This window comes from Manis javanica, chromosome 1 (genome assembly GCF_040802235.1).
Source record: "Manis javanica isolate MJ-LG chromosome 1, MJ_LKY, whole genome shotgun sequence".
NCBI classification, from domain to species: Eukaryota; Metazoa; Chordata; class Mammalia; order Pholidota; family Manidae; genus Manis; species Manis javanica.
Genome location: NC_133156.1, coordinates 111,804,550 through 111,829,640, shown reverse-complemented (window position 1 = coordinate 111,829,640; position 25,091 = coordinate 111,804,550). Strand labels below are relative to the sequence as shown.

Below are 25,091 nucleotides of genomic sequence, written 5' to 3'. Positions count from 1 at the left end.
CCTGTGTGTTTGTGTTAAAACCACAAATTCCTGAGCCCCAACTTGGACCTGCAAAATCCATGTTTCTAGCAGAGAAGCCCAATAATCTGTGTATTTAATAACTGATCTAAGGATATTTATAATTATCCTCATACAAGTCTGAGAAGCCATAGACTAAATCAGTGTGGTTTTCAACCCTAGCTGCACTTCAGAATCAGCTTGGGAAATTTTACAGTATCCATCTCTGAGCTCCCTTCCCATGATTTAAAAAAAAAATCAAGAATTCTACTCTTTTGTGCTTTTACTTAATTTCCAAGATAAGCTTCTCTTTCAAATGCTCAGAAAATGTCTCAAAATAGTCAATAATTTAACAGTTTGTCAGAATGTGCTATGTATTTTCTAGTGACAGTGAAGAACCTCCTGAAGCCCTTTCTGATAATGAAGTAAGCATCTCTATTCCAGTAAAATATGAAGTTGGACTACAGTTTTACAGGTAGGAAGAAATTTTTATATTGATGCCTTGCTACTAACGCAGTGGTTCTCAAAGTGTGGTGCCAACGATGAGCACCAGAAACACCTGGGAACTTGTTAGAGAGGCAAATTCTCTGGCCCCACCACAGACCTACTGAATCAGAAACTCTGGGGGTAGAGCCCAGAAAGCTGTGTCAAACTAAACCCTCCAGGTAATTCTCACATGCTCTAAAGTTTGGGACCAACATACTAAGTAACCTTCAGTGTGAGGTGCTGATCATACGCATTGTATGGCAGTGCTGTCATAAATCTTAAACGCAAGCTGGAGACCCAGAAGCACTTCACAAAAAGGCAGTAGCATATATCTGGGCTGTCATTTCTCACTGTGAAGAATCTGATCAGCCTGCCTTTTCTGGACACACAAGATGAAATCATTTCTCAGTTCTATTTATTTCTTCATTATTCATAAACCATCATTTTCCCTAAGAATATCTGATCTATTCAAATACCAGTCATACTGGCAAAGTTTCCCATTATCAATTGCTTTGCTTAAGCAGGACTCCAGGCTTTTGCTAAAAAGTATGTGCAATGTATGCAAAAAGTATAATAATCAGTGGTAAGTTTAGTCTAAAATTCTTACTGTTTTATTAATTTCTATGATATTTTTACTGATAACAGACCACAAAAATGAGAGGATTACAGGATATACACATTGATTTTGCATGTATTTCTTAATCTGTAAACTCTATTGGCTGTTATCTATTTTGCTGTATCTACCTCTCTCTGTACAATGACTTTTCCCAAGAATATTTCATTTATTAAAATCAAATATTGGGAACAGTTATAGTATTTGTTGTCTTCTGTTAACTGAAGCGCTGTTTAAAAACATGATTATATTTCATTCTACCATGTTCATCCAAAGAACATAGAGAAGTTGTATGAAAAAGATTGAACTTTTAAGTTTAGCAGTAAATATAGGACTTTAAATTATGAAAAGGTGACAGTTTTCTAAAATCTATTTAAAATTCAGTACTGCTAAAAATATCAAGTTTAGCCTGATTATTCACTAAATATAAGTTATATTTATATTTTTATTATATTATATAATATTTACATATATAGTATATGTATAAATACAAATATAATATACACATATATATGTATAAATACATATACATGTATTTATATGTGAATATACATATATTTGCAATAGTGAATTCATGGAAACTGTTCACTTGGAAACAATAACATTTTAATTTTAAAAACTATACATACTTTAACACTTGTAGGGCCAAATGATTAAGCATCAATGACTCTTGAACTAAATTATAATCTTTCTCAACTCTTCCTCAAAGATTAAATTTAGGTTTCTAGGTAAAAGAATTTGCCTCTGATTTGAAATTTCAAGTATTTTTGTGGGAGTACTGCCATGAAGAAATAAAAAGAATCAAGTCAAACAAAAATTAAACTTTGTTTTGTTCTTTTATTTTTCTCCTTCCAATTAATTATTTTAAGCTCTGCAAGTGAATATCATATTTCGATTGCGGCCAATGAGACAGTCCCTGAAGTCATTAATTCTACTGAGGACATTGGAAATGAAATTAATATCTACTACTTGGTAAGAAATTACTCTAAATTAGTATTGTAAAGAAGTTATTTGTAAGCTTATAAATTGAATAGAGACAGAGAAACATGCTGGTTCAACAGTTAATCTCTACTTTCCAGCATATTTTTCTTTGTAACTTCAGTTTTAAAACAATTTCATTTAAATTGATAGTTATACTTTTGTCAATTTTGAAGACCTCTCTGATTGCCTTATAATCAGACACAATTAAGTAGAATGATTCCTAGAAAAAATAAACTATGGAATCAAATAGATGCTACCTAAAAGCCTGTCAACTTTATTTAATCTTTTCAGTAGGGCAGAAAAGCACTTTTAAAAAAAAATAACTATTTCAGAAATTGATTATTTCAAATTGTCTTGGTAGTATTTTCCTTTTTTTATGGAAAAAAGTATTTCCATATTTACTCAACAAATAAATATGTATCTCATTCTGCTCATTGCTACCTTTCATATGTTACACTATAACTTATGTTCCTACTATCCTCTCCTCAAGTGATGTTTTCTATTACAACATTTATTTTCTTTTTGAATCCTTCATAAAAAACTTTTCCTAAACACTTTATCAAACACTTATGGAGTTGAACTAGGCTTTCATTTTAGGTAATGCCTATTTACAGATACAGTCCCAGGTTAATATTACTCAAGTAAAAGAGTGTCCGATTCAAATGATGGATTTAAATATGCATTTAAAAATATGAAATAATGCAACAGTATTATAGGTAAAGATGGTCTCAATCTCTTTGAGAATTGCCAACAATGAAAAAGGAAGTTCTCTCACAAGTAAAATAAATGCATACTCTCAAGGTGCATTTCATTGTTTTTATTTGAGCTCTTTGCTGAAATTCCTATAATAAACTATACCCTGGAAATTAGCATGAAAGTAAATCATTCTACTGCTGGGATAAATTTTTGGAATTCAGGCTACCAGTGTTTTCAAACCCCATTTAGTTTTCTCAGATTAGAGAATTCAGCAAAGCATAAGGAAGGAATAGAGAGAGAGAGGATAAGAGGGACTTTGAATATTTTAGATTTTCATATGTCATCACTTATTAGGGTGCAAACTTGAAACAGGTGCTCTCTAACTATTATAAATAATGTTGATATAAATAACATTGCTAAGAATATCCCTGGGCTTAAGTCTTTTGTATCTCTAATTATTTTTCTGGGATAAAATTTAAAATTAGAGTAATGGTGAAATGTTTTTTAATTTAATAAAGTAATCAAATAAAAGAAAATTTTTTTTAGGTGAGACCCACACAGTAATTTTACTGCTACAAATTTATCATACAAAATTACTGGTGATACAAAGATTTAGTCTCAAAGATATTCAATAATGTTATTTATAGCAACTTAAAAATTAAAACCTAGACACAATCTAAAAGCTTAACAATGTGAAATTTCTTAAATAAGTGATCACATAGTTATTTAGTGGACAGCCATTGTAATAGTTCAGAGTGTACATTTTAGAGTAAAAAAAAAAAACAAACCCTAATTCTGCTATTTACCAGCTCTTGATCTTGGAAGTTCTTTATTCTCATCCTAACCTTGTTTCCTCATAGATAAAACAGGGATAATAAGAGAATTGACTTTGTAGGGCTGTTAATAGAGTTAAAGGCAATAATGCAAATAAGAAAATTAGCACAGTGCCTGGAACACAGTCAACAATAAATATAGATGTGGTTTATGTAAAGTGGCTAATAAAAGTCATATTCTCAAAGAAATTTCTAAGTTTATGGGAAAATGTGATGACATAATAAATTTTACAAATAGGAAAACAGATTATGTATTTTATATGATACACATTTTATAAGATGTGCATATATACAAATGCTAAAGACAGGTAATTTATATACTAAAATGTTACTTATGACTGGAATTGTAGGAAACTTACTTTCTGTTTATTTTCAGTATTTTCCAATGTTTCTGTAAGGAACATTGTTTTTCATCAGAAAAAATAAATGTTAGTTACAGAATATGATTTCTGACTAGTGTCAGGAAACAAATGGAATTAGACTGGGTGGCCATTCCAGGCAAGTCCAGGGATAGTACAAGAGGAAGGCAAGAGGTGAGGAACATGGTTAAAGGGCCAGGCACAGCTGGTCAGGAATCTCCAGCATTCCAGATTAAGGGATGTATTTAATTTTCAGTGACCACAGGGACTTGCTCCAGATCTGCATAGCTCCCAATCTAGAAGGCTCACTTAGGTAGATCAGTTGGATTTCCTGGCATCTCTCTCTAGATTAAGGAGCTCCCTACTTGCCTAAGGCTTTATTCCAGGAAGGCTGTGGAGAAGAAGGCTTAGGGCCTGGAAATCCTGCTTGAGTGGTAGGAAGATAGGGGCCACAGCACCTGGTTGCCCCAGTTCAGTTGCGCATCTTCTTAGCAGGTGAGCACTGCTGAATAGTGTATTCAGCTTCCTGCTGAACTTCATCCTGCCCAGCTTTCCTTCACTGAGTTTCCTTCACTGTTGTTACTGACAGAACACGTTGTGTTTCCCAGATTCTTGTCTTCTTGAATGAAAAAATTCAATCAAGAGACAGACTTGAGACAGTTTTAAACAGCAGGAGTTTATTAAGCAAAGTATAAGTACACTCTCAAGAAGGGTAGAGAGAGCGCTGTCTGGAAACCAGAAGTAGCATTCCTGTTAGGGTTAGGTTGGCTTTTATATTTTCTTAAGGTGGCAGGAAGTCCTGCCCTGCATCTTATGTCATTTGATTGACAGGTTGATTAACAGCTCTAGGTTATATAACCTTTTCCCCAGTGCTCAGGCAACTTACCCATAAGCTAATAAGCAAAGTCCATGGTGGGTGGGGGTGGGGGGGGTGGCAAAACCACAAGGCTAATTAGACTTAGATGTTATTTTAATGAGGTGGAGTTGCTTTAGGACAAGGTCTTCAGACCTTGTGCATGCCCTGTAATCAGGGAAGCCCCTGTGGTCCTGGGCCTCTTGACAATCTAGGTGTCCCTTGACTGTCTGGGTAAGCAAGGCGTCCTTGACTGTGGAACTGGGAACTAAGGAGGGCTTAGGGTTTGGCCAGGGAGGAACCTTCCTTGGTGATGGGCTGGCCCTTTTCTCCTGCTTATGTCTAACTAACTGCCTGCTCTAACCCCATGAGCTACACTCACCATTGGTGGCATGATGTGATATTAAGTGGAAATTTTAGGTTAGCGGATAAAAACAGATGGGTATTGAGATGAGAGCAAGTTTAACTCTTACTGGACTAGATTATCCACAGTTATTGACACAATAACCCTAGCTGGGGGTAGGATTGGGAAGGGAAGCCAATGGTTATCCGGCTTGCCGGTACCATGTGTCAAATCCCAACTAGCTGGGCTGAGAAGGGATTTGTGAGTTCAGGGAATAATGGCAAGCCAGGCTGAGGCAAACAGAAATACGCTTACCTGTTCTGAGTGTTCTTCCTTCCACTTCCCAAAAGACTGGTATGTGTGAAGGATAATAAGCATGGTAAATTGACAAGGAAAAAATTTTAATTCTGATTTTCCTTCAGTTCCAGTCTCATTTTGGGTGTGGTAGGATAAATGAACAATATGATTGTATCTGATACATACGATCACTAACCATCAAACATCCCTATTGTGCTTGTTTGATTATGCCGATTCTCTATACAGTGCCATAAACTGCATTCCTTTTGGGACTCAAATATTACACAACTGAATTCATCAATTAAGAATCAATATCCTACATAAGACAGGAATCTGTTGAAAGAGGAAGAAAGGATTACATTTCTGGTTTTTTTCCTGTAGATTAGAAAAACTGGACAGTTTCCAATGCCAGAACTTAAGCTTTCAATTTCGTTCCCCAACTGGACATCAGATCGCTATCCTGTGCTGTACCCAAGTGGATGGTCATCTTCTGATGTAAGTTATGTGTGCCTTGGAATTATATCATTGCTACTATCATTTTCAGTTTGTCTTTAAAGCCTTTTGTTCTGCATGCCACTTGTCATAAGGAGCTTTACCAAAGTAGCATGGAGAGGCACTTAGCAAATCAACAATAATAATTTCTGCTGATTATTTAGTAGGTGTATTAGTGCCCAACAGCTGCTTTGGTAACAAATTACCTCAAACTGGGTAGCTAAAAACAACAGAAATTTATTATCTCACAGTTCTGGAGGCCAGGGTCTAAAATCAAGGTGTTGACAATGTTGGTTCCTTCTGGGGGCTTAGGGTAGAATTGATCAATGCCTCTCTCCTAGCTCCTGGTGGCCGCTGGCATCCCTTGGCGTCCCTTAGCTTGTAGCAGCACAATTCCAGTTTCTGCCCCAGCCTCCACATGGCCATCCTCCCTGTGTTTCTGTCTTCTCCTTTTCTGTCTCTTGTGAGTGTACTCATTAGTGGTTTAGAGACCACCCTAAATTCAGAATGATCTCATCTTGGAGATCCTTAATTTACTTACATACGTAACAATCCTCTGCCATCTAAGGTCACATTCACAGGTTCCAGATGTAAAGATTTGGACATATCTTCGGGAGATTACTGTTCAATTCACTGGAGTAGATTTTAGATAACTACTTGTTGACTCATGCCTGAAATGTGTATTATGCCTATCATTTGTTTGATGTGATCAAACAACTCTATAAAGAAACTTCTTACTTGCTTCTAAACACACACAGCTGCACACAAAATAGTACAGTGCTATGTACTCACTTACCCCAAATAATAGCAGGATCACACTCCATACCTATAATACTGAATGAGTCTATAAGGTACTAGTTAACTGTGATGGTTCAGTCTCTGAAACACAGGAAATCAATCATCATAACTACTGAAACATTGCCTGCATGATTTCAGCATTTGATAATTTGTCTTCTTTTCAGAGTTCTTTTTAAGGTAAAACATTCTCAGAAATCAAGAAATAACAATGGTAGTTGGTTTGTAATATTTAAATGTCCTCCTAAAGTCAAGAAAAATTAAACCTCTAACATTTCCCTCTCATACATAAAAAGCAGATGTAAGAATGTAGAAAGAATGAAGTTGTACTTTCACTACTGCTTATGAACCTTTATCCTTATTACCTTTTGTCAAAGATGTAGAGTCCTAGGGAAGCAAAAGATTTATTAGATTAAATCTAGAAAACCATTCCCAGAACCAGCTATCTTATAAACATAGCCTGTTAACATGTTTACATCTATAGGGCAGCTTGCTTACATCTTCCTCCCACATAGACAAAGTGTCTTACCCGTGGTGTAAAGGGACGTAAAGGAATATTATGGATGAACACATAAATACAGATGAAAGTCCTCTCTCTTTCTCCTTTTTTTTTTTGGTTTGTTTCATAAAACAGCATATGAACCATCATATTGAATAAAAAATACTAACCCTGTCCTTTCCTCAATAGAGTTTTAAATTTCTTTTCTCTATCTGTATTATGGGAATTTGCAAACTGATGTTTGATGAAAACAACAAATTAATGGGTGTGTTATTTATGTAGCAGTTAAGTCCTACTAGCATCCTTCCTTTCTATGACAACCTCACTACTATCTGATCCAACTCCTAAGCGGCATGGTAACAGTAATTTTTATCTGGGGGTGAGTGCATATAGTTGATATAGAATAGCCTCTTCCATATTTCACACTTACAGAAATGGATCATTTACATATGGCAACGGCAGTGAAGAATCTGTGAAGAATCATTCACAGATTCTTCATGTTATTGTACCAAGTCACTTTTTCCCTCTGACATCTGGCATTGTCTGATAAAAGAAATATTTTCGTTTCTTAGAATGCAAAATGCAGACCCAGTAGCCTTCAGGATCCTTTTGGTATCAACTCGGGGAAGAAAATAACTATATCCAAATCTGAAGATCTCAAGCGAGGCACAATTCTGGTAAATTCAGATAACCGTGATGTGCTCATTTTACCACATGCTTTCCATGTGAATAAAGCTAATGTCAACCAAACAATAGCAATCTTATAGAATATTTTCACATGCTACCTTTTATCAAATGGAAAGAATACTAACATATACTTCTGGACATTTAAACAGGACTGCAGTACATGTAAATTTGCAACTATCACATGTAATCTGATTCCTTCTGACGTGAGCCAAGTGAATGTTTCACTTATCTTGTGGAAACCAACTTTTATAAAAGTAAGTGATTGCATTGTTTGCTGCAATTATTGAATTACATTAACAAATATTTGCTCATTACTTACTACATTGCAAAGCAGAGTCCTTCTGTAGAAGGAACACAAGACTAGAAGTCTACAAAGAGATGGTCCAAGCCTAGCTCTGCTTAACCAGCTATTTGGGGCTCATTTTCCCTGTCCCTTTGTAGTTAGGTTACCTTCGAGGTTCCCTTCCAGATACATGCTTTTTTTCAGTCTCTCTTATCCATTTTCTTTGCACCTCAAGAGATAGACATCTATATAATGCCAAAGTGCACTTACTTTAATACTTTAAACTCAGTTAATTGACAAAGAATTATAGAGACAATCCTTGGCACTGTTAACAAAGAGTAGAGCTAACACATATTCTAGACTCATTGTATTAGATCAGACTATGTGTCTATCTATAAATAGTTATATATTATATATGAGGACATTTTTAAACCCCAAATAAAGTCAAATCCAACAGCAAGCTACTTTAAAACTTAACCCACTGTATTTTGTATTGTTTTTCTTTTTAAAGTATTTGGTTAATTATATGAATTACCATTTAAAAGTGTGATCATAATTTGCCATTTTTTAAGTCACCAATTGTTGAATATTGGCAATTCATGTTTAGCCTAAAAAACTCCTATATAAAGCTCATTACCAGAGTGTAGCTATTTCACGTTTAGCAACGTGAAAGGCAGGGCTTGAGGTTTGTTTTGCTAACTATAAGTCTGAATAGAAATTATTTAGAAAAATTTTCCTTTCTATAACAATAATCAAAGTGAGAATTTGAGTGCATTGTGGGAGAATGGGTACACAGTCATTGCATTTGGATGTTAGTAAAACTAGTGTTTTAATCTCTCAGAAAAATCTTAGTTTAAAAAATTGCGCTACCCAAACATGACTAACTCTCATTGTGGTTAGCATAATATATTGACAATAAATTGTTTGCTTTCCAGGCACGTTTTTCCAGCTTAAATCTTACTGTAAGGGGAGAACTTCAGAGTGAAAATACCTCACTGGTTTTAAGTACTGGCAATCAAAAAAGAGAGGTAAGTGCAACTGTAAGTTTTGAAAACATATTTTTTGCTTTGAATTTTGTGACATAATGTTCCATAATTCCTTTAGGACCTAAGGCAGTGACTAGTACTGCTCTCAGTAAGTAGCAAACACTTTCTGCTTCAAATTATACTTGATTAACTTGAAGTGTGATTTCAGTCTCCTTCTTTGTAAGAAACTGAAAAAAAACATATTTACAATTAACATGCCATGTTTGACTTTACTGCTTCTAACTCTCACAATGAATTGATGGTTTTTACTTTCACCTTGATAACAAATGATGCATTTGCAATTTTCTTCTTTAAAACTGACATAAAATGCAGTTGACATCTGAAGAACAGATTTGAAAATCAATTTATTTACATATATGTCTGTATACTGTGTAGGAATATGTGTCTTTTTTTACATTTTCTTCATGTAGTAATTAGAAAATTTGAAAAAAAGTGAAATATTATTCCCTAATGCAAATTCACACTTGGGTCCTTTGTAAAAATAAAATGACTTGAGGTTTTTTTTTTCTTTTGTCTTCTTATAAAATTAAGCCAGGTTACTTGTTATAGTTGTGGGCATTTTAACATAATTTCCTCTATTATCATGGGAGAATTTAAATATCCCATGTGGATTTTATGATCATAAAATTTTGTTTTAAAGCTAACATTCAGATGTTGTTTTTCAATGTTATTTTAAATTGATACTATTTCAAATAATTCCAATGTCAATGACCTCTGATAAATACTCACCTTTAAAGAATATATGTGTATATGCATACAATGTTTACTTACTTCATAAAGAGCACTTAGCCAGATATATGAAAAGTTGTTCCACATGTAAAGAAGCCAAAATTTCACCAGTAAATACCAAAAAAATGAGTATGTATTATATTGAGAAAGAATATATTGGATTCTTAAAATTTTTTTAAATTTTATTAGCTTTATTTCCCCTAAATATTTCTTTGAAATTCCCCCATGAGAATTAGCTATTATTTTATATTTTATCCTAAAGGAAAATGATATCTAGATTGTTAAAATTACCAAAAGTGACTATTTCTATAATTGTGTGATCTTAGAGAAGTCACTGATCCCTATCCAGAGTTGAGTTTCTGTATCTTTAAATTCAGTATATTGTTTTAGATGTATTTAGAATCTCTCTTAAAAGGTATGGTTCTGTATTTATCTATACTCCTGCCATCTCTGTGTTCCCAATGTATCAGCAGGGACACCTACCTGAAGCAACTTGAGGGGTTTGGATCAGTACCCAGTACATGTAAATACCTCCCCTGTTATTTTCCTTTTTTACTCTTATCTTCCCCCAAAGTAAAGGAATTGAGAAGTTCCCTGTTAAAGGTAACACAGAACCTTGAGCTATTATTAGTCATTGACCTCTGTGCTGACATAGTTTTTTTATCAGAGACCTAAGAAATGAGACATAGAAAAGTTTAGTTTCACTGAGATTTGGGTGCCCCATCGAATAGTTGGAACACTACACTGTCCGCTCCAATGCTTTACTTCATTCAGACCTAGATGTTAAGAATAAATAAACTGTAAGAGACACTGTGGTATAATAAAAAGCAAATTGGGGTGAATATATATGCAAAAATTCATTTGTCTGTACACTTGAGATTTGTGCATTTTACTGCAGGAAATTACACATAAATTTGTAAACAAAAAGCAAAGTACATTAGGGTTAGAATTAAAATAAGAAAACCTAATCAGATTTTATGTCAACAACCTGTGACGATGTTCCAGCCTAAACTAATGCTATTATGATAATGCACTGTAGTCTATTACTAAATCTTCAAAACATGCAATACTTTTGGTTCTCTGAGATAAATTCACCCCTACCCTTGAACATTCTGATTCATAGATAGTTTACTCTTTATGTAGAAATTTCCAAGGGAGAAGATTACAAATTTTCTTTGGTAAAACAAATTTGACATGGTTAGAGATTGTGAGTAGATGAAGAACATTTTTAAATGTAAAGTCAGTGTTTTCTCTGTATGTAGTACTGAGATTAAGTACACTGTTCAGTAGAAAATCATAGCCTGCAGAGACTCAACATACAGGGAGTTAAAAAATGTTTATCATTGTTAACAATATTGTTTAATAATTTTCAGCTTGCTATTCAAATATCCAAAGATGGGCTACCAGGCAGAGTGCCATTATGGGTCATCCTGTTGAGTGCTTTTGCTGGGTTATTACTGTTAATGCTGCTCATACTAGCACTGTGGAAGGTAAGCACTTTCTATTTCAGTTGTCAACAGCAAATTGGTAAAATAAATTATAATTTATCCATGCTGTGGAATACAGTATCATATAGCAATGAAAAACATTGAAATGATGACAGAGGCAAAAGAAAAAAGAAAAATGATGTTCTTAAACATTGTGCACAACTTGACCCCATTTTTGTAAACAAAAAATATAGACATATCCAAAAATCATGGAGGATCTCTCTAGAGATTGGGATTATAGCTGGCCTTTATATTATAACATTGAATATTTTAAATTAAGTATTCTTTACTTTTATAAGCAGAGAAGAATAAAAACTCTCTTTTATAGAAAAAAATTGAATTTGTATGTCAGTTTTAAAATATTTAAGCAACAGAATCATAGCTAAGATAAGCCTTATCCTAATCACATATCTCTACATATATTAAAAATTTCCTTAATGTAGAAACAAATATGCCACATATTATGCAGTGATTATGCACCCAAGTGAGAGATGAGAAATTTATTAATGAGTTTATGAAAGGTAAACTTTATAGTTTCACAGACTCCTATTTTAAACCCTCTTGTAAAACTGCACAAATCCATGTATTTTCTACTGGATAAATCCAACATATTGATATAGATATTTTGCTTATACAGAGGTATGCAAGATTTTTCAAACTCTTAGCTTTATCATTTTCAAATTAAACAGAACCAAAATAGTGGCTTTTAGGGTAAATTTAACAGAGAATAAAATACCATAGAAAAGTTGAGTTTAATGTTTCTCCAACTGGACATCAAATTGGCATTTATTCTAGCAAAACATCACCCTGAATTTCACCTCTTGTCTTCTTAGGTAGCTAAACAATGTTAAAAATACAGATTGTAGCTACATATTCATTTTTCTAATACCTGGGCAAGACGATTATCTTCTAATTAGGTAGTTTGAATAGCAAATTTTTCCCCCGCCAAATTACCAACTGCTCATGTCTTTTCTGACTCTCTTATAATGACTAACTTCCTCTTTTGTGGGCTTACTCTCAGAGGAGAACATGAACAAAACCGTGGTAAAGATGTGGGTCAGTAGCATTTAGTTAAGTAAATAGAATCACAGCTTTTTCCAGCAAAGTCTCCAAGGCAGAATACTCCACCACCTCAAACCTCTAGCTCTCACCCCTACTGCGCAGTTATCAGCGCTCTGTCTGTAATACCTGGCTTTGCCACAGTGTGGTGCCCACGGCCGGGCTTAGGTGGTGTCAAGGCTGTGTCTGAAATACAGAACGTGGCTTCTCCATTTATGTCCCTCTAACAGAAAGGCCTTTACGGTTGATTTCTTTCAGCATGATCTTCTATTCTGAGCACTGCACTTTCCTGTGCAGTTTTAAGACACCACTAACAGAAGAGGAAAACCAGAGTTGATGTTTAAGCAGGTTCTCTCTGGCCACATACTTCTGTTTAAAACAAACAAGTTTCATCCCCCTGTTTTTCGGTCACCCGCCTGAAAAAGCATAAATATAAAAATAAACACATTCTATCATCCAGTAAGAACGTGTAAATGTTTTTTTGTTGTCTTGTTAATAGATTCTGGTGGCTTCTTACATTAATTTAGGCCCAAAGGAAGGTCATTTAACAACCTTTGAGCAGTCTTGACCAGCAGGTGGTTAGCTCAGCCCCTGTGATGGGAGAGGCAGCAACCAGAACTGTGATCCATGGTGACAGGAAGGGAGCGAGCAGTTGTTGGGTGCTTACTACATGCCAGAACTGTTTTAAGCTTGTCCATTTTCTTTTCTTCTTCTTTTTTTTTTTAGTGAAGCAGAAAGTTTTATTTGAATACACTCCAAGGGAGACATGGGCCAGAGGCAAGGTAGACAAAGCCTCCATTTTAATATTAACATCAACCCCGTGAGGAAGACACAATTAAGAATGTCATTTTGTAAATGAGGAAGCTGAAGCATAGAAAAGTTAAATGTATTTCCCAAGGACCAAGACTTGTCAGGTCCAGAGTAAGGATCTGAATCTGGGCCATCTCACAAATGCCAGCACTATTTACCCCCTTTCTGTGTGCTGTCTTGCTTTTATTCTCTCTGTTGTCTTTACAACCTTTTCATCTGTGTACTTTAACTACATTTTATACTGGAGAACACTGAAAGTCTCCAAAATTTACCAGGTAGTAAGGGACTGGATGAAAGCAGTGGTCATCCCCAGGCATCTTTTTATATGAAATAGATGAAGAACAGAAATCTCAGTGCTATCCCTTTTTCCTTTTTCTTACAAATCACACCACTCTGGAAGTTCATTGGAATTCCCAGTCGAAGACTCTGTGGGGAACAGGCCAAAGATTCCTCCTGGAGCTATGATTCCAATCCAATAGACTGCCTTCCTATCATTACCTTCTAAGTACACAGAAATTAAAGCTTTACAAAATCTTAGTAGCTACTTAATGTTGAATAATAAAGGACACAAGCTTAAATAAATTGAAAAACGTCGTGAAATATGGTACCACATGCTGAGGGCGAAGCCCAGTCAGGCCAGTGTAACAGAGCAGAATGAGACTCAGCTGACAGAGGAACCCTGAGAAAGAAGGATGTCCTTCTCTTAATCTCCTACTGATGCCTGAAGCCTCACCATTGATGATTTATTTCCTAATCTAAAGCTTTGTTCCTCAGTCAGTATGCGTATAGTTGCGGGGGGTGCGGATGGAGAAGAGCACTACCATTTTTCAGTCTTTTATATATTAGTATAAATTTGTCACTCAACACTTATTCCTTATTTTAGTCATTAAGCATGTGTTTTCTGCCAGGGACTGTTTAATCAGACCCTTTGCCCTTTGCCAGAGGGTTTTGAATGAGGGGGGCATAAATAAGACCATTAAGTAAACACAGAACCATAAAGAAGGAAAGTGAGGCTGGAAATCTGGGCACCAAAAACAAACTTAACTTGTTTCAAATTTGGGCTCCATTGGCCCCACCCAGTTTGAAGCTATAAACCATTTTCTCCTAATTCCAATTCTAATCACCCAACTTCCACTAAAAACCCAATGTTAAAGGGATTGGTTAGGTGGAGAGTTTATATGACAGAAGTTAAGTTTTAGAATAGAGGACTTAATATGTGAAAGCAAAGGAAGGTTGAAAAGCAGATGAGAGAGGAAGGATAGAAGGTCAAGAGCTGGGTGGGGCAGGAAAGAAAACCTTCTAATTTCCCACCTACTTTCCTGAAAGCATTGCCTGATTTATTTTCAATTCAGGACATGCAGGCACAAGGTGAAAGGCTCAGTGGTTTGGGAATCCAGAAGTTGTACAGTTGGTGCAAAGGAAAAGGCCGGAGGCACGTAGGAGAACTGGCATTCTAAGGAAGACAATATGCTTTTTCATGGTCATTTGTGCTGTGACCTTTCTCTCATCTGTCACCAACTAGATTCTAGCACAGTGGAAAACACAAAACTCTCAGTGTAACTTCTCTCATTAAAAACTACATATTTTTTACCATTTATCCCCTCTAAGCCCTCAAATGTTCAATAGTTATTTTTAAAAATATATAATTCCCTTGCATAATTTACCATAACTCCATTATGAAATGATATGAAAGCACCACACTTTAAAAGAATTAATTCACTGTCTGCTTGAACTACATCCACTGCGTAATTTTTTAATATATAGATTAAAAGAAAAACACTTCTCTAGGACCCTTTCCTTTTTTTAAAATACCCATTTTAGATTAGGGTATTGAAAAGGTCCCTTCCAAACCCTTTACTTTTTTGTTATTCTGTATAAGAGAAAATAAATAAATAAAGCACTTGTTTTTGTGATGCCCAATCAGAAAGTATTGTGAAAAGTGACCCACATTCACCCCCATGTGAGATTTTTCAAACAATCAGTGACTTAATTTTCATATCCAAATGACACAGGATGTTTTCAAGAGGCTCTTCATGTCAAGCCTATATAGGCAGATGTTCTGATACATTTAAAATTAAACTTGACAAGTCAGAAATCTTCCCCTTAACCACAGTGTCCCTACCAGATTCCCTACCAGCCCTAATGACCTCAATTTATGACCATTGGTTATTAGGTGGAAATTTCTCTGACACATCCCTGAAACAAAAGCATGATGGCAAAGTGAAGACAATGCCAGCTAACTACTGATTGCATGTGTCCCAGTATATTTTCCCAGAATCTTCTAAATTAGTTTACCACACAAACTAATTTTTTACTAGGAGATGTGATTTATTTAACCAACAGAAAAGTTAAAGATGAAATAGTAATTTGATAAATGTCATTTCTTGATATTCAATCTAACTTAATAAGTCAATGAAAAAAATACCTCAATTTTATTAATTATTTGTATCACCAGAATTGTTCACATAGTATTAAAGTAAATTTTATCTAAGGAGATTACTGTGTATTACTAAATTCAAATAATTAATTATGTTATGTTTGGTATTTTCGCAACAGATTGGGTTCTTCAAAAGACCATTGAAGAAGAAAATGGAGAAATGAAATATTTTACAAGAGGAAAAAAATAATCATTATTCAATGGTCTATCCTCAGGTTTGCCTCAAATATGTGACAGGAAATTTGTAAATTCATCTAAAAATATAGTCACATGACTTTCTGTAATCCATCAGGGATAATCACTTGGAAAATGACAGGTCAAGCAAGATCCAAAAATAATACTACAAAGATATATTTTATAAAATGTTGAAAAATATTTTAAATAATCACTCATCTGTGTTGAGTATTTAAGCAGAAGTATTAAGTGTTTAGAAGATGAGTAACCTTTACAAATATGATTATATATTAAATCATCATTCAAAGTATTTAAGCAATGCATAAAAAGATTTTTATGATCATTGAAACATTTACTTTAAAAACAGTATAAACTAAGCCTTTTCCGTTGATTCTGATGGACATCACATTCAGCCTGCCAACATTTGTAAATGCCAAGAAAGGACATCACATTCAGCCTGCCAACATTTGTAAATGCCAAGAAAGGAATTACCTGAAAAAGATCACTTCCCCTATTCAAATGAGAAAATTTTACCAGATAGTCTATATACAATATGGAATGAAAATAGAATTGAATCACAGAGTGTACAGTCAGCACCTCTGTGTTGGGTTCTGTACTTGGAAAGCTTTCTTTCCAGAGTGTTTGGAAAATAGTGCAATTGGGCTGAAATTCTATCTAGGATGGAAAATTGAAATATATCTGTTTAAAAGCAAGTGCACAGAATGGATGAATTTAAGCTTTTATAGAACATGCTTAATTTTGATACTGAGCTATAAAACTCAAAATTCTTTTATACTGAAAAAATACAGTTTTGTGTAGCATAACAGTGATTTGTCATGAAAAGCCATGTTGTGTGTGGAATATGCTACAATGGTTTCAGAATAGAACATGGCAGCATAGACAGATGCCACTGAAATGCTGAAGTAATCTTGCTGGCCAGCTTTTGAACGTTAGAGGTCCCAGGATGTAACCAAAAGTAGGAGTTTTCCCAGCTCCTTGGTACATGGTTCATTCAAACCCTCAAGCTGTGAGAGTATGTTTATTTTTAATTTTTGTTAGAGGTATTTAATTTCCAAACACATTTCTTATTTTTATGAAAAACACCATTCCATTTCAGTATTGTGTTTTACCAAGAAGCCACTGCATTTTGAGTATGGCATATCAATATTTAAATAGAACTCCAAAAATGTATTTTAAAGTATTTCAGTTTCAAAATCTCACACCATTAGGAAGATATCACACCTCTGTATGAGCTCTTTTGTTTTCAAGGTAATCGTTATGGTGCATTGGACTCTACTGTAGTACAAGCTCGTAAGTTGTTCCATTTCTTAGGAAAATAAAAATGAATGAATGTATAGTACATGCATGTGTGAACTACTGCTGTAAAATTTGCTGATACTTCTGCAATAACTCCATCTCTCCACCCAGTTTACCATCACAAAACCAAAACCTGTAATTATCCAGGAAGTCCTGGGCTCTACTTTCATCACGAAACACAAATCAACGGAAAAATTAAGTGCCGTGGACTTAAGTTTTTAAACTAATTTCCAAGTCATTATCTGAAGATTCAGAGTCAGCCTACCTCGTGGCTCCCCACATCTGCAGCTAAGATCCTGATGCACTTGGGGAGTTCTGGGGTCATCAGTAGCTAGAAAAAAGCTAAATCTTCCCAGAGCTCTGGTATCCTCCTGCTGGCCTGTTATTGTTCAGGAAGGGCCACTCTCGCCGTCTCCTTCATTCCTACAGGCTGTCTCCAGGTGCAGAGATCATCCTTTCCACCTTTCTTTGCCCAACAAAACTCAGGTCTCTTGTATTCACATGTTGCACAACTCCAGTGCTCAGCCTGCTCCAGTCTCAGCACATCTCAGAAATAAACCTAACAGACCACACTTGGCCTTGGTGCCTGCTAGGCGAAGCAGTCACTAAACCAGGAGAGTGCATATTTCAACTAAATACATTGTGAACCCAAGGGGAAAATGTAGGAACAATGGCATTTTGAGCTTTTTAGAAAAAAGAGGAAGATCTGTTTGGCCAGATCAAATAGCTACTTATAAGCCTGGCACAATTTTTAATGTAAGTCATTCCATCTTCTTTTTAAGTGAACATTTAATGAAGCGCATACCACATTTCCCTAATATTGCAATTTGTTGAAGCCTTGTGTGTATGTGTCTGAGATACGTACAGACACAAATTGAATACAAAATACCTCAGAGGTTTGTAAACAGCTTACAAAAAATAAACACACAAAAGCTATACTAACAAGAAAGGCTTGATTCACTCCCTTTGCATATAGTTTTCATTTTCATTAATATTTAACTTCAGTGCACAGTTCTGCAACTATAAGACATAAATGTATAGGCTTTGATTAATAAGTCGAGATATCCTAAAGTAGCTTTATATAAATCTTCTAAAACACAATCAATGATCAAGAAATATACTAAGCTCTATCACTTTGTTTTAAACATCGAAAAGTGAATGATATTTAAGACTAGTTATGAGGTTATTGGTTAAATTAAATTGCCAAAATTTTTTATTTAACCTCGATATTTTTTTAATTGATATTTGTTTCCACTGTGAAGTATGAAGTCCCTTTCCAGACCAAACCTACATTTTTTTATTGATATTTGCTTCCACTGTGAAGTATGAAGTCCCTTTCCAGACCAAACCTACAATGATATATTGGTAAATTATTTTAAAACCGGCTCTCCAGGAGGGAAAAGTCCCGTTTGTATCTTTAGCCAATTGTGTAAACAGTCTTACCACAGTCTCTTCCATATTACAAACATAACACCAACCAGCTTGCAGAACTCCTGAAAATGTATCTGTCAGCTCCCGTGAATCAGTATGAGCTGGCTTCAGCACACCATTGAGATAGATTGGATGACAGTGATAGATGATAGGTAACAGATGATAAATAGATGACTGACAGAGATGATAAGTAGATGAGTTGGAGATCGATGGTAGATAAATAGGCATAATGTGTTGGAGATACACACACACACACACACACATATATTACACCTATATGCAAACACAATATAATCATTTCAAATTATGCTTAAAGTGTTCATCTCAAGCCCACCCAGTAGACATACTGCTACATAGCTTCCCATGCTTCAATTTCAATTTCTAAAGTTACAGCCTTCCTTTAATATTAATAAAATGATGTGAACTTGTCAGAGAAGGAAGGAGCTAAAAGTAAGAAAATACAAAAGGTGACATGTGAAAATCAGACTTACACCACCACAAAGAAGCTGTTTAGCTCGCCCTATAGACCCTGAGCCCTGGAGCCATACTGTGAAAGGCCATCCTTTGTAAATATTTGCGATTTCTGTCATCCAATATGAACCTCAGTGAGTTCAGTTATTTTCTCTGAGCACTAGATTCATAGGCAATTTAGTCTCTTAATTTTCTACGTTATAAATGTTTGAAATGAGATATTTTTACAAAATTTGATGCTTACATAACCATAATAATTTTACCTGTAAGTACAAATATATAGGTATATATACCTTTTCTTTTTATAAAACCAGTGTGTAGGCTCAATTGGAAAATAAATCCTTGCACCAAAAGCATAGAGACTGAGTAAAGCTGACTTGTACAGGCTTTGAGAAGCTCTGCCTGTATCCTCTCTAGGCATCCTGGAAAGGCCTCAGTTGCACAGCATGAATGGCCACCCTGCCAGCTCCCATGCCGTGTGCTTTTACACAGGGTGATGGCTTTGCCAAGCATGTTGTCATCTGCTCCATGTGAATTAACTGACTTGCTTTGCACAACACTGAGAAAACTAGGAGAGACCCAGCCTCAGAGCATGGTTCATGTGCCAGGTGCAGTTACATTGTTGTTCAAATAAAGAGGCTTCTGATAAATCATTAAACAGAAAAATAGTATCCTCTCCACCTTTGTTTATTTTCAATACTTCTCAAGTCTCCCTCCTCTAGTTGTCTCCCCCAAGGGAGGTTTTTGAGAAACCTACTGGAGAAAAATCTGTTTGAAGCATGTACTTTGCTGTGAAAACAAGCTTCAGAGGATTGATCATTTATACAGGATTCCATTCCCCATTCTTCTGTGACACTCCAAAGAGTAAAGAGTTGGTATGATAAAATCAAGTAGGGATACAATGAAATGTGCTTCAGAGATGGAACATCTGTAAAGATTTGCCAGCCTTTATGGGACACTATCAGCAAGTATGCTGAGGCTGGCGGGGTGATGGAAGGATGCCGCCTTCCATGGGTCTCCATCAGCTCCCCGCAATCCCTATCCTCACCCAGGGAAATAATGACCCAATACATGGAAAGAAGGGCTTTAAAATCCTCCAATGGATGCTATTTTTTAACTAAAATATGCGATTTAACTGTAGACAAAAGACTTTTTAATACAAACACAACTTCAAGGTGAGTGTACTGGGCAACCCAGTCAGACTGTTACCCATAAATCCCTCCTACACAGAACTTCTGAAGCCACCTTTTGATGTTAACTCTGCAGCACTTTCCAAAAGGCTAAATGCTGCTGTTTCCCAAATGGAGGCACTGTTGTGCAACATTTTATGTAGGGCAATATGAATAGAGCTAACATCTAGCACTGTAATCTAGTGAACAAATTGATGTTTTTGATCCCCGTATTAAAACTTAACCTCTATTTTTAAAATTCTAGGTAACAGCCTTTACCCACCAACTTGAGGAAATGTAAGGAATGTATGTATGTAGGCTCTTAAGCACCGGCCCCATTGTCCCGTATAACATCTGGCACCCAGGAGATCCAGTTAACAGATGGGAGTAGATACTCCTACCTTTATAAAGGGCCTGAGCTTAACCCCTGAATCCGCCACGTCCCAGGCTCAGCACCCCCACAGCAGATACAAACGTAAGAACGTCTTGCTGAAATTTTGCAATACCCAAAAATATGCAAGGATGAGTTATCACTTCTGCTGTTGGACTCCCTGCTTTCAGATCAGCTATTTTTCTTTTTCAGATATATCAAAGAACCCTCCCACCCACACACACACCTTAATAGCTAACAAGTTCAGAGCTTTACCCCTGTGTTGTCCTCGCACCACAGTGCCACAGGTTGGAGAGTGCCAGTACCACGAGGAGCAGGCGGCAGGAGCCAAGCCCATTTGCGGCGTGTCACTGTCTTCTGCCTTCCCAGTGGTTTCTTCTCTTCTCAGTGGCACAATGGGATGCTTTGGTTGGATTTGGGGCTTCTGTGACAGGACGTGCTAGGCCTTTGGCCCGTGCAGAACCTTGAGTGGTAGCACTTTTTCTACTGGTGAGTTGAGATTTGGAAATCCTTTAATTATCTGACACATCACAGAAATCACAGCAGTTAACTGGGGACCAATGACATTCCTAACGTTGATTATGTTTGATCTCACCATATTTCAAGTCACATCTTTATGAAAAAGAGTAAGTCTGGAATGTTAGAAGCTCTTCTGCAAAAGGCTGAGACTCAGTGTTTAATCTTTTATTTCAGTTTGATCTATGCATATAGATTGGGGACAAAATTGTTAAAAGGAAATTTACACCTGAAACTAATATAATGTTGTATGTCAATTATGCCTCAATTAAAACAAGATCCCAAATTAAGAAAAAAAATCTTCCAAATAACACAGAATGAAAGCCAGGTATTCTCTTGAATGTTTCCTATTACCTGTCCTAACTCCTGTTTTGTAAGAGATAAAGAGAGATTCGTTGGGGAAATTGAGATAATTGTTCCTTTCCTCCATAAAGGAGCCAAGAAGGGAGCCTCCATACAGAACCTACTCACAGCTTTCTGAGAGATCAGAGCATCATTGTTCCATTGCCAGGTCACAGTCTTCTTGTCTTGCCCCTAAGGCATCTTGCATTTTGAGAGGCAGAAAATAATTGGGGGTGGAGGGAGGAAATGAAGCTCTTTATCTTACTCCTCAAAATACTGTAAGCTCCCTTAGACCACATCAGCCCACCATACTAACACATGTACTTTGCACAAGTAAATAGTGGATTAAATAAGAGTTAAAAGTATATCCTTACCTGTCTATTAACCAGGGCTAGTCTTCTGGAGTTGAACACACTTAGGGACCAAGTAAAAACAATCATTTGGAGCAGCAAAAGCTCAGACCTTCTTCCTCTAGAATTGTTTCACGTGGGACATCCCAACACTTAGTTTTAATTTCTGAGACACCCTCTGCCCTTATTCAGGATGCAACAATGCAACACTGCATTCCTTATTGGGAAGCATTGGCCTGTAAGGAGAATTGTGTACTGTGTATTACTACTGTGAGGTTGTAAAATTGTTAATGGACAGTGTAAAGAATTGTATCCATTTTATTAAAAGGAAAAGTATTGTATATAATAACTGCTGCCTTGAAACATGTTATCATACTCACTCCAATAAACTTTTAGCATGGTCTAACATACAGTGTATTTTTGGTATTGCTTCTTTCTTTTCATTTACCTCAGAATAAACTCATGAAAATGAATAGCTGAAAGGTATGTTCATTTCTACAAGACTTCTGTTGGACACACTCATTAGAAGAAAATGTTTTGATCACATTGAAGAACAAAGAAGCAAAATCTTTGTTGACTCTGCAAGGTACCTAATTTAAACCCATTTTAAAAAAGAAATCAGTTAACGGTCATAAAGCTGATATAATTAGAAATAGCTGACAGATTAAAAAAGCTTTGAATATCCTATGTATGGTGTATCCTGTACACAGATTTGAGGTCAGAGGTTTGGTATTTTTGCGTATTTCTATCTTATCTGGTGCATCAGCTGTGTATTTTACGTCAAGGTAAATGACCATCCTGTCTTATGTGTTAAATTTTTTTAAATGACTCCTTCAAAGAAGAATGTGATTTCTGTGATTTTAAGGCCATAAATTTTATCCAAAATTAATATTTCTTCCAAAGCTCCAGCTTTTTTTAGCTCCTTAGTAGGTTTTCACTTTGATGCTCTAAAAGGAAAAAGCAAAAAGCAAATTGAGTCTGTCTGCGGTATTTCCTGTACACGGCATGGCAGTGTGAGTCTTTTGCAAACTTGAGGCAAAAACCACAGGATCCATATTACTATGTGTCTCCTCCTAATGAGGTGTTTTAATAATAAATTATCTGCTACATAATAATAGAATGGACCACATAGTGTGAAATAAATGAAAATACTATGAAGTAAAATAGTCATGTTCTTTATTCAGTAGATAGTTTAAAGAAATAAAATTTATATATAAGGGCTAGAAGAAAATGAAGAAGTTTTAGCAGTAAAACTACATGTTAATCTTGTAAAAGATTTCACCCTTGAACTATGCCATAGGTAAGTGAGGGAGGTATTTTTACAGAAGAAATAGGCTCAACTATGAAGAGGTTATTTATAAAGTCCTGTAGTTACTCTGTGGCAGTGCATGACCCCAGGGCCCTGTCTTTTCTCTCTCATGGTGAGATAAGTAGATCTTCTCCCACTTTACCCTTAGCCTAAGGTGAGAATACAATAGAGGTATTAGAAAGAATCTGGATGTATTCACTAGAAGATCTATGGAATACATCAGGATTTATTATTTATCAGTCTAGAGCATAGGTACATTTGCCTTCTTATCCTTGGTAGTATCTTTATTTACCCTGATTATAAAATTAATGTGATAATCATAGGTGGACGTCAGGATGAATGTTCACCAACCAGAATTAAGAAGATTGAAGGTAATTCCCATTTTCTTCTGTAGAAGAATTATATTATTTGAATTTAATAAATGAGTATCAATTTTTAAATTGGGAAAAATTCATTTATGGTAAAAGGGAGTACATTCACATTTAAAAAATTGAAAAACAACAAATTATTTAAAAATAGTCATTACACCAGCACCAGAAATTACTAACGTTAAATTGTCTTTTTTCTGGGCATTCATATTTACTTATTACATATTTCCATTTTGACATCTCTCATCATGGAGAACATGGTACCCTGTACTTTATAAAAATGTAGTATTGCATTTCTTAATTTTTCTTTAGTATTAAAGGTTGATAGCCATCAAATTCCTTCCCTTAACTCTGGAGTTGACAATAAGAAAAAAAATTACCCCCCTCACATTCTAAGTTAATAATCATTTCTCACATATACACATGCCACATTAGAATTCTCCATAGTCCAGATTCAAATAATTACTTCTTTCCCTACCTCTTCAGGCAGGAGTAGGGTGGGGCAGAGAACAGGAGGCAGAGAGGCAAGGACGGGAAAAATAATCTCACTAAGGATAATAGTAAATGCGGCCTTGCACATCAGGCAAAACAAGTAGGTTATTTCACTAACAATCCTAGAGAGAGAGAAAATTTTGCCAGAAACAAGATCTGACATCATTATATTACAAGTTATTAACAAAAACAAGTCAGTGAAGGAGCAGAGGAAGAAACTAGATAAGAGACAAACAGAAAACAGAAGGCAATATGGCAAATGTGACTCCATCCATATTGACAATTACATTAAAGGTGAATAATCTAAATTCAAACCAGACGGCAGAGATTGTCAGACTGATAAAAGAAAAAGGTCCATCTATATGCCCTCCAAAAGAGACACACTTTTGATTCAAAGGCACAAATAAGTTGACAGGAAAATGATGGAAAAAGATGCTCCATCAAACAGTAACCGTAAGACAGCTGTAGGTGGCTATATTAATATTAAATAAAATGAACTTAAAATGTGTGCAACTCCAGACTTGGGAAGATTCTAATCTTGCAAGGGAAAAGGAGACTCCTGGAATTCCTCTAAGTTGATAAAGATCCTAGATTTATACATGAATTGACTTTGATGTCCTGCATATTTTGAAGAACTCATGTGTACCTGAAATGAAACTTCTCTGTGGATTAGAGTAGAATCATGGAGTCATCCCACTCTGAGACTTGAGTCTTAAATCAGTGTGCAGAGTCCCTGACCTGCACAGATTCCAGTTACAATGTTCCACTTCCTCCCTGGGGGCAGGAATAATATGTCAGGCATCATTGTCTGTAGGCACCCAGGCTTCCAGCCACTTCACAGATAAAAGCAGTCTGGTTATGCACCAGGGCCCTAGTTACTATTTGACTGGCAAGTACTGGCTTGAATTAATAAAAGCAGCATTGAAACATCTGCAGGTTTGGTCTTTAGCTTCCACTTCACTCAGCTATTTTTTTTTGT

The 25,091-nt window shown here is 35.6% G+C and overlaps 1 protein-coding gene across 2 annotated transcripts in view; it reads left to right on the top strand.

The window, feature by feature from the left end:
- Nucleotides 1-22,353, top strand: part of ITGA1 (integrin subunit alpha 1) — a 154,799-nt gene extending 132,446 nt beyond the window's left edge. For both annotated transcript variants that reach the window (XM_017666357.3, XM_037022046.2), the window contains exons 22-29: nt 383-472; nt 1,966-2,068; nt 5,840-5,953; nt 7,817-7,921; nt 8,081-8,185; nt 9,150-9,242; nt 11,363-11,479; nt 15,902-22,353. In XM_017666357.3, coding sequence (XP_017521846.3) covers nt 383-472; nt 1,966-2,068; nt 5,840-5,953; nt 7,817-7,921; nt 8,081-8,185; nt 9,150-9,242; nt 11,363-11,479; nt 15,902-15,946 — 772 coding nt within the window. In that variant the 3' untranslated portion in view covers nt 15,947-22,353. The remainder of the gene's footprint in view (nt 1-382; nt 473-1,965; nt 2,069-5,839; nt 5,954-7,816; nt 7,922-8,080; nt 8,186-9,149; nt 9,243-11,362; nt 11,480-15,901) is intronic.
- The last annotated feature ends 2,738 nt before the right edge of the window (nt 22,354-25,091 follow it).